Raw genomic sequence first — 10135 nt, 5'->3', positions numbered from 1 at the left:
CTCATTCATTGATCTGCTAACCGCTATGTTATGCTCGCGTGTTCTGATAATAATAGTTTTCTAGGACTAAACATTATTTGGATAATTGGTAAAAAAAAAAAAAGAAAAATATTTTAACCCTACTGTTAGACCTACCTGAAATACTAAAAAGCAATTTATTTAATTTGAAGGCCTGTCGTTATTTTTTATTTTTGCTATCATTATTAATTTCTTTATTTGTTCTTGTTTTATTACTGACTGCTTACTTGTCATTTTTTATTCAGTTCAAAGTTTGAAATCAAGCTATCTCGTGCTACTGCAACAAAATTACCCAGCTGTAAAATCAAAACTTTGTTTAATTACCATTATAACTAGCTATCTCACAATGTTTACATATGAATAAGAGCCCACATTAAAGTCTGTCATATAAATTGGTCTCTTCATCAGAAATTAGCCTTCTGATTGCCACCATTGATGGACAATTTTTAATATTAAAAATATCTGTATGACATTATATTCTGCAGTTCTTCCCTGTTGTACCGAATATCTATACTTTTCAAATTATCTTATCTAAGTTAGAAATTCAAATATTGTGACAAAATTAATTTTGTAGGGTGCCACAAGTTTGTTAAAATTTCCAAAGGGTGCCGCGACTAAAAAAAGGTTGGGAAACACTGATTTATTTAGTGCTTTATCTCTGCAACAGTCTGTTAAATATTTCACTGAAGAGCCCAGTGGTTCTCACTATGGAGGTGGGCGTTAAACCACAGACCTGTAAACTCAGCTTCTTCAACCATTATCTCGGAAATATCTCTCTTCCGATCATAAGTCACAAGCGTCAGAACTATATATATATATATATATATATATATACTGTATATAATAATGTTTAATAATGTAAATGAGTAAATTAATTGCTATATAATTAATACTATTATAGCGTATGCAAAAAGTATCCTATTTCTGAATGTGCTTTTTTTAGCCATTGCAGATCTAATTTAATGAGATAATGTAAAAAAATTTTTACATTTAAATTAAAATTTATCAGTGTTTGATATTGCTTGGCTGAAAAGAAGTTACTAAATATAACTGATGATGATGATAAGCAAATACAAAACTGCATTAATTTGTTGTAATTGTTTTCTTGCAAGCATGTTTGACTGCATCCCAGGATATGAGGGAATTGCGGCAGGGGAAGGTGGTAAGAAGCACAAAACAATATTAATTCCGTAATTTTTTTCTTAATTATGTATTAATAAATTATTTATTATATCACATTATTTCATTATTATTGCAAGAATTAATAGGGCCTCTACCATATAACAGCATTCAAAAGTTTGGGGTCTGTGATTTTTTATTTTTTTTTATCTGAAAGAAGACTGAAGAGTTATGCCCACCAAGTCTGCATTTATTTGATCAAAAATAAAAACAGCAATATTGTGAAATATTATTACAATTTAAAATACATTTTCAATTTTAATATATTTTAAAATGTATAGTTTTTTCCTGTGATGCAAAAGCTGAATTTTCACAAAGTTCAGAAGAACAGCATTTATTTGAAATAGAAACTTTGTTTATAAATGTCTTCACTGTCACTTTTGATCACTTTAATGCATCCTTGCTAAATGTATTAATTTCTTTAAAAAAATCTTACTGACCTCAATTTTTGTGAATGGTAGTGTATATAATGTTTCATTAAATTATTAATTATACAATAAAAAAAAAAAAGAATTGCAGGGCCTCACTTGCTAGGGATCCAAGTACATGTAACCCTTTTTGTTGGAAACAGAAGGAAATGGAAGAAAGTGTATTAAGAGTACTAAACAGTTGATGTGTTAACTTTCATGGTTGCAGTGGTATAGCTTCTAGATTTTAGAATTTGGATGCTGGACGGATTACTGGAGTTATAAACAGTGGTCTCTTGTGAATGTTCTTGTAACAGGTGCGTATCTTCCTCCTCCAATGCCTTCTGTGCCGATGCCTGTGCCCGAACACGCTTCCAGCCATCCAGAGTGGCAGTACGTTTTTTCTCTGTCAAGTCACATTTATTTATATAGCTCTTTATTCAATACAGATTGTTTCAGGAAACAATTTCCAATTGGTGTAAATCAAGTTTTTAACACTGTTTACATGTCTGTCTGGTGTTTTTAATAGTCAAGCCAAAGGCAAATGATATCAGTTATCGTGTCTGACGTTGTAGAGAGCGATACATAAAATGCATTTCCATTCTGATACATCGACTTGTAAACGACCCTGTATAATTGAAATCAAAAACTTGGCTTTTCCTCTGCTTCGTCGGAATCGGTTTCTGGTTCAAATATATACGCCTGAATTAATCCAATATTGCTAATATTGTGAAGCGTTTATTACTTCAGTTAACTGAGTGAAAGTGGAGCCGGTAGTCAGAACTGCTGTGATTGAGTGGAGGCTGGGACTAATTTACATATTCATGATCTTCGTATATGAAATTAGGTAGATTATATTCAAGCTATTTTAGGGCATGAAGAAATTATTTTCATGAAAAAAAGTTAAAATGTCATTTTGATTATTAAACATGAGTTTTATGAAATAAAACGGGGATTTTAATGTTGTAAAATAAAATTCCTCAATTATGAAATAGCTGTAATGCAGCTCTAAAGTAGATCATGAATGGTCCTTCAAATCAGTTCAATAAGCGTGTTGATGTTGCAGTGTTAGTGCCCTTATAGTTCAAATTTTGTTCTCATCTGATAGTGTCAGTGCAGTTAAATTGATAATATTACTGAATATGAATTAAATTACTTTTCAGAGATTAATGCACAGTCTTTGTGCTTAACATGGTGATTTCTCAAACTGACTCCTGTTGAATGTTCATATAATGTATTATTCAACATATCTGCATGTCAACAGTATATCAATATCTTCCTGTTAGCAACAACATTCCTTCCATCTCAGAGGGAAAAGCACATCAAGCTTTTGAAGAGTACGTCTCCAGCAAGTGCTGCTATAGTTCTGCCCCGGTCAGAGAGGGGGTCATAACTAATATGGAGTCCTTAAATACCTACAGGGTGAGACCTAATTTTCATAATGAGCGTGGTGATATTATAATTCATTTTGAGCATGTGTAGCAGAAATGTACCCAAAACAGAGCTTTACACTTGCGCAATACGGAAATATCTGCTAAACGTGTTACTTATCTTTGTCAACCTGGCAACCATGTGCACACGCGCTCTCTGTCCACTGTGGATAAACGGGCTTGCTTTCTGAAAACAGCGGTTAGCTTGCAGTTTAGCGATCTCCACTTCTATATTATATTCTCAGAAAAGTGTGATTCATCAACTGTTCATTTACGACACGCACAGAGAGAGAGAGAGAGAGAGAGGCTGTGCAACGTGATCTGTGTGTGTGACTGCACCAAACTGCTTCTGTTTCACATAAATGCTGGCACAGACGTGCATGTTCGGCTAGAGTCGCTTTGAACTGGCATTTCACCATATTCTAATTTGTTGAGATATTGAATTGGTGGGTTTTTGTTAAATGTGAGCCAAAATCATCACAATTAAAAGAACCAAAGACTTAAACTACTTCAGTCTGTGTGCATTGAATTTATTTAATACACGAGTTTCACAATTTGAGTTGAATTACTGAAATAAATGAACTGTTCCACGACATTCTAATTTATTGAGATGCACCTGTAAATATGCATAAATATGGAGTTGGTTTGGCTTTATAGAGCCAAGTGTTGATAGATGTATTCATGAGGTCTGTCTTTTTGTTCTGTTTTTGTTCTCAGTATCGTTTGGAGACATTCACAGAGTCCAGATCTACTAAATGCAGTCAGGAGCCTTACACAGGTACTGACAGTCAGTGTTGGGGAAAGTTACTTTTAAAAGTAATGTATTACAATATTGCGTTACTCCCTAAAAAAAGTAACTAATTATGTTAGTTACTTTTTATGGAAAGTAATGCATTTCGTTACTTTTGAGTTACTTTTTAAATCTGGGCAGGGCTTGCATGTTTGTTTGTTTTTACAAATGTAAAAGCCCTTTCACAACAGAAGTGAAATTAATATGCCTCAGGCTGAAGGAAATGTAAATTCACGTCTGTACAGTAGAGAGCACAGCTCAAACAAATTCCATGAAGAATATGACGCAAGAGAAGAAAGTGCAACACTATTCAGCAATAACACCAATGAAACACAAATGTGTCATTTTTGCTTAGTATTATTCATCGAAGGTCAGTATAGCAAAGACATTGGGTAATAAAATGGGATTAAATACATAAATTATGTTTGTCTTATTTAACATATTTAATTATTGCATGTTTGTATAATATGCTGAGTTTGCATTTGACTGTTTTTATTCATTTTGAGGAACACTGAATCTGTTTTTGTGCAGGTGAGATGAGTAAATACATGTTCATCTCTGCACTTACTCCCCATTTCTCTCAACATGAGGAAAGGAGAGCTGTCAGTATATGCATGGGAAACAAAATAACTGGCGTTACTTATGTGAAAAAGTAACTCAGATATTTCCTTTGAATTTCAAAAGTAATACGTTACTTTACTAGTTACTTTAAAAAAGTAATCTGATTGCGTAACTCGCGTTACTTGTAATGCGTTACCCCCACCACTGCTGACAGTCAATAAAGAGATGCTTGTTTAGGCCGCGTTATATTTGCTGAATGAAATCCAATACTTGATTCTTACTAATTTTGGGGTGCCGATTCCAAAATAGTTCAAAATGTTGCTCAAACACATCACACTTTCTCAAAATATGATGCATTTCATAACATTTTTGCTTTCGACAACCATTTGTAAAGTGAAGAAGTCTTGTATCCCTTAATCAGTAGAAAACTGCCACAAATACATGATTCATATATTCTTCTGAGCCAGATTACAACTGTTTGTTCAATTCTCAGCTGATTTTCACATGTAAGCTCAACTCTCTCTCAGGGCAGCGTGTTGATGCCGGTATTCAGCGTCCTCCAGGACCGTGGGAGATCGCAGCTCAACCTCCGTCCTACTTTACTGACCACAAGGAGACCATTAGAGTGCCTTACACTTCCTCAGTCAAGGTTTAATCAGACACTGTCCACAAAAATAGCCAATGAAAACAACAGAGCCTGCAGCAAATACTGTATCAGAACTTTTTTTTTTTAATGAAACATAATAGTCTTTAACTATGAAGCTTTTGGTAGCACTTAATTTTAAGAAAAAACAAAGTCATGTACGTATCTTGTTTCTTGTCGTATCCTAGAAATGTAACCCGTGCAGTGGAATGGGAAAAAACTCCTGTTCTTCCTGCACTGGAACTGGAAGTGTAAGTGACATCTTATTGTGTTTGGATCAAATGATTAGAGGAGGTTATATTATCGTATATGTAATGCCTCTTTTATGTCTGTCTTAATGCAGAAAGTGTGCTCTGGATGTAACGGTTCTCATCAACGTCCTGATAATGAGTCCTGCAATAAATGTGACTATAGAGGACGTGAAAAGTAAGTCAGCCATTCTCCATGTGGCAATTTTTCTTTGTATTCTCTAACATTTGATAAAATGATAGAAACCTCAAGCCATCGCTCATTTAGCTAACATTTTACAAACATTAAAAACATAATGGACATTTTCTCACGGCTTGCGGCAACCACATGTGACGACCCCGGGCTGGACTCCGCTTCGTCCACGGTAGCGCGAAGTTGTATTTGTATTTCCTCAGCGACCAGCACGGATCAGCTCCAGGCATGACGAAGCGGATATCGTCCTCTTTTGGAAGGCCAACCAAAGTAGTTTCGCTTTCACAACGAAACAGCGTCACACACCGCGGCCTTGAGTGAGCGGAGGCCGGCGGCCTAGAGTGAGCGGCGGCCTAGAGTATGCAGAAGCCGGCTTGAGTACGGCGCGTCCGGCAGATTCGACAAAGGAGCGTCCGGCGGGAACAGTGTTGGAAATACAACTTAACCACTGATTTCTAGTCTCTTTGCAACTTTACAGATCTTCTTTATGCACCAAGAGCTTGTAACACTCCAAAGAGAAAGGAAAAATTTAAATCGCATCATATGATCCCTTTAATTAATGAGCTGATTAAAATGACTGTCCAAAACTGCAGAGCAATAAATGACCTTTATTGCTAGAATCTCCAGGAAGATAATGTGCATGCATTAATTTTTTCAGATTATATTAACAGAAATATTCCAATAGCATGTACAGCATATGTAAAGGGCATTTTCTAAATGAAAGCTTAACCAAAATATAACTTTGGGTAACACTTCACAATAAGGCTCCATTTGTTATCATTAGTTATAAACAACATGAACTAACAATGAAAATTACTTGCATAGTATTCATTTTAGTTAAATGTTAATTTCTTAATTTACTAAGTCATTATTCAAATTAAAAGATGTATCTGTTAATATTATTTAATGCACCTGAGCTGATATGAACTAGCAATGAAGTGAATGTGTTGTATATATGTATGTATATAAATATGATCAAAGTGAATAACTCTTTTAGTGATTGATTTTTTTAGCCTTTTTGGCCGTTTCACACTAAGAATCAAAGTAATATAATATAATAAAGTTAAAAATTAAAAATAATTGTAACATTTAAAATGTCATCTCACTATTACAAAGACATTTGAATACTAGGCTATGCAGTTTGCTACAGCAATTTTCTCAGGAAAATGTCTACAATATAAAATGTGACGTAATGTGAAGTAATGAGAAAATCAAAAGGGTGTTTTGAGAAAGGAACGTATCCATTTATCTTTTTAGAATTTTTTTAACACTTAAATATAACTACTCTGTCAAAATGTTAAATAAGACTTTTTCACTCTTTGGCATTTGCAAAGTCACAAACTTTTTTGTGACTGATTTTTGAATGATTTATAAGTATTAAAAGAACTCATAAGAGAATGAATCCTTTGAGAATGAGTTCTTTTGATTCTTATGAATCTTTGATTCTTCATGTCTCTGACTACACTGGTTGTTGTGTGTGCAACCAGTAAAGACTTCACAATTGAGAGAAGTGTTGTCTATTGATTTGGCTTTGTCTCTCATCACATTTGATTCAGACTCTAAGCTCAACTGCCATGGTGTCCTTCACTAATGTTCTACTTCTACAGTCTTTAAACAGTTGTAAATGCATCCAGTAGAGGGCAGCTGTGGTTTGATATTTCCTAAGCATTTGTCTGATAACTTTCAGATGTAGTTCATGTAGCGGCACTGGCTTTCACAAGTGTGACTCCTGTGATGGAAAGGGACAGCTGCTCGTCTTCATCAGCCTCAAAGTTAAATGGTATTATCATCATAATTTCACTGATAATATCCTAACCCTGTCCACACTGTCAAACTCAACTGTCTCATTCTGAAAGCTACTTTTTGGGCCATTTCAGGAGCACTGAGAAGGACGATTACGTAGCGCAAGATTCGAGTGGACTGAGACCAGAAAAGCTGGGGAAGGTTTCAGGAAAGGAGCTCTTCAAAGACGCCCAGATTATGGTAGGAACAGAGGAGTGCAGAAGATAGTTAGAAAGAGTAATACGAAGCTGAAGATGATATATGTGCAATATGGTTGTATGTTTACTGTAGGTCTATCCAGTGATGGGTTTCCCTGATGTTTCTGTTGCACAAGCATCTGAACGTTTAATAAGAGACCATCAGGTGAAATATACCAAGAACTCCCACATATTACAACAGGTAACTATTGTATTTTATTGACAGTTGCATTATGCCATGATCACTTGATACCGATGAATCCTGAATGTGGTTCTTTAAATCAATTTTCTTTTGTTTCAGAGGCAGACGATTGAGCTCATTACCATAACGAGAGTGAATTACACATGGAAAGAGAAGTCCTATGTTTACTATGTGTATGGAAATGAGTTGAAAGTGAACACTGATGACTATCCCGCCACCTGCTGCTGTTCTGTCATGTGACTCAACAACAACGCTGTACATGCAAACATCAAAACCGCTGACTGTACATCCCACATTCATCACATCTCAAACCTGACACACAAAACGCCTGTCAGAGATGGCTATTACTCCGTATTTTAAAACTGTTTTAGGCAAAAGTACATTATGATCATGTACATTTTCGTACGATTTTAAAAAACTATGAATATTACAACTTATTTTAATGCTAGTTTACGCAAATTTTCTGAGGCAGAGTTCTACAATGTAGCCTGCAGTAAATTTAGAAAATTCTAAATAATGTCTAAATAAAGTGAGTTTTGTGAATGGAACACAGCAACTTGCCTTTTTATTTCTGTAAAGATAAATCCATCAAATGTGAATGCTGTTTAAAAATGTAAACACGAGATTACTTTTTCACACTTCAGGTTTGCAAAAAGTAAAGTTAAAAACTACTCAGAAATCACTGGTGTCGGCCATGTCCACACGTACATGGGTATTTTTATAATCAGAGTTTTTCCTTCTTCCGTTTTTAAAAAAATCTCCGTCCACATGAAAACGCAAACGCATGCTATGAAGCGCTGTCAAGACGTCACAAGCCAAAAACTCCGGTTTCACTGTCTACACAATAACACTGCAACTGGAGTTTTTGAAAATCTTCACCCTGGCAGGCATTTTCAAAAATGTTCAGTTTCAGGGACCTGGTGCTGCGTTTGCGTGTGGACAAACGGCCAAACCGCGTAGAAAAAGCTGCGGTTTTAAAAATAACCGCGTTTGTGTGGACATACTCGCACACTTTGAAGGGGATGAATGAAGAAGTGTTCATTGGTGACCAAATGTAGGGGTCCTTATTTGAATGTATAAAGTAAATGAATAAATATGAATTTAAAAAAAGAATTACATGTAACATTCACTGATACAGTAACCTCATTAGGTTTAAAGGAATAGTTCACACAAAATTGTACATTTTCTCAAACTAATCTACATCTTGTATGGCCTGAGGGTGTTTCTTCATTAGAACTGATACAGTAACCTCATTAGGTTTAAAGGAATAGTTCACACAAAATTGAACATTTTCTCAAACTAATCTACATCTTGTATGGCCTGAGGGTGTTTCTTCATTAGAACTGATACAGTAACCTCATTAGGCTTAAATGAATAGTTCACACAAAATTGTAACATTTTCTCAAACTAATCTACATCTTTATGGCCTGAAGGTGTTTCTTCATTAGAACAAATTTGGAGAAATTAGCATTAAATTAATTGTTCACCAATGGATCCTCAGCAGTGAATGGGTGCCGTCAGATTGAGAGTCCAAACAGCTGATAAAAACATCACAATAATCCACAAGTAATCTATACACCACTCCAGTCTGCATAACATGAAGGATGTGTCATCCATGTCTGCTACAGTCACTCTACTGATTCTGAACTGCATCATCCGTGTATCATTCGTTTTTTATTTAATATTGAAAGTAGAAAAATGAAGAAAAAAAAAAAAAAAAAGGCTCCTTTTTCATTTTTTTCCCCAAAAAACAAAAATGAGAATTTCAGCTTAAATTTTCGTTACCGGGGCAGAGTCTAGACAGGGCTTTCTTCTGTGTAGACCAGCGGTTCTTAAAGTGATATTTTTATTCTTAGAGATACGTAGCAACACATAATCAACTTCATGCTTTATAAGAGTATAATCTTAAAAATAAAAACAATGCCATAAAAGAACCATTTTTGTTTCCCCAGTGAACCTTTTAATGAACAGTTCTTAAAATAACCTTTTTATTCTTAGTGTGAAGAACATTTAAATAATCTAAAGGACCTTTACTTCCAATGGAAAAGTTCCATGGATAAAGCCAATAAAAAAAACTTTATTTTTAATAGAGGAAATAGTGCCAAAAGACCAATGCCAGAAACAACCCTGGGCGTGTGTGGTATGTACAAATCTCTTTAAACTGTAGAAACAGTAAAATGGTGCTAACATTAATCGTTATTAATCATTCATCCAAACCGCAGTCCACTATTTGAGGACCCGTGCATGGGGACGGTTGCATAAACTGCTTAGACTAGTCTTAAAAAGTTAGTCATATAATTTGTTTTCTTAAAGACTGGTCATAACTTTGTAACGTCTGTTACAAAAAGGTAGATTGGCCAAATTTGAGTCTCTTGGCTAACTGCTAGTTGGTCAAACCATTTCAAGACACAGTGATATTTATCACACAGCCATTTAATTTGTCCTCTATCTGCATACACACAAACTGGTTTCATATTCATAAGCA

The 10135-nt window shown here is 34.9% G+C and overlaps 1 protein-coding gene across 1 annotated transcript; it reads left to right on the top strand.

The window, feature by feature from the left end:
* The first annotated feature begins 1131 nt into the window (after positions 1 to 1131).
* Positions 1132 to 8017, top strand: LOC107751597 (protein SSUH2 homolog). The gene is made up of 11 exons (XM_016567343.1): positions 1132 to 1180; positions 1922 to 1997; positions 2891 to 3026; positions 3752 to 3812; positions 4913 to 5034; positions 5217 to 5279; positions 5372 to 5454; positions 7157 to 7249; positions 7347 to 7452; positions 7543 to 7650; positions 7750 to 8017. Exons 1-11 carry the CDS (start codon positions 1132 to 1134, stop codon positions 7888 to 7890), a joined length of 1038 nt encoding a protein of 345 aa, XP_016422829.1. The 3' UTR covers positions 7891 to 8017.
* Positions 8018 to 10135: the final 2118 nt, after the last annotated feature.

The sequence above is a fragment of the Sinocyclocheilus rhinocerous genome, unplaced genomic scaffold, assembly GCF_001515625.1.
Source record: "Sinocyclocheilus rhinocerous isolate Xijiao unplaced genomic scaffold, SAMN03320098_v1.1 scaffold3854, whole genome shotgun sequence".
Taxonomy (NCBI): domain Eukaryota; kingdom Metazoa; phylum Chordata; class Actinopteri; order Cypriniformes; family Cyprinidae; genus Sinocyclocheilus; species Sinocyclocheilus rhinocerous.
This window is presented reverse-complemented; position numbering and strand designations above follow the sequence as displayed.

Bases quoted from the DNA above. Each gene is read 5' to 3' on its own strand.
- LOC107751597 (XM_016567343.1), top strand. From the start codon at position 1,132: ATGTTTGACTGCATCCCAGGATATGAGGGAATTGCGGCAGGGGAAGGT. The intron at 5,035-5,216 runs GTTTAATCAGAC...GTCGTATCCTAG, and splicing joins CTTACACTTCCTCAGTCAAG to AAATGTAACCCGTGCAGTGG. The intron at 5,280-5,371 runs GTAAGTGACATC...GTCTTAATGCAG, and splicing joins CCTGCACTGGAACTGGAAGT to AAAGTGTGCTCTGGATGTAA.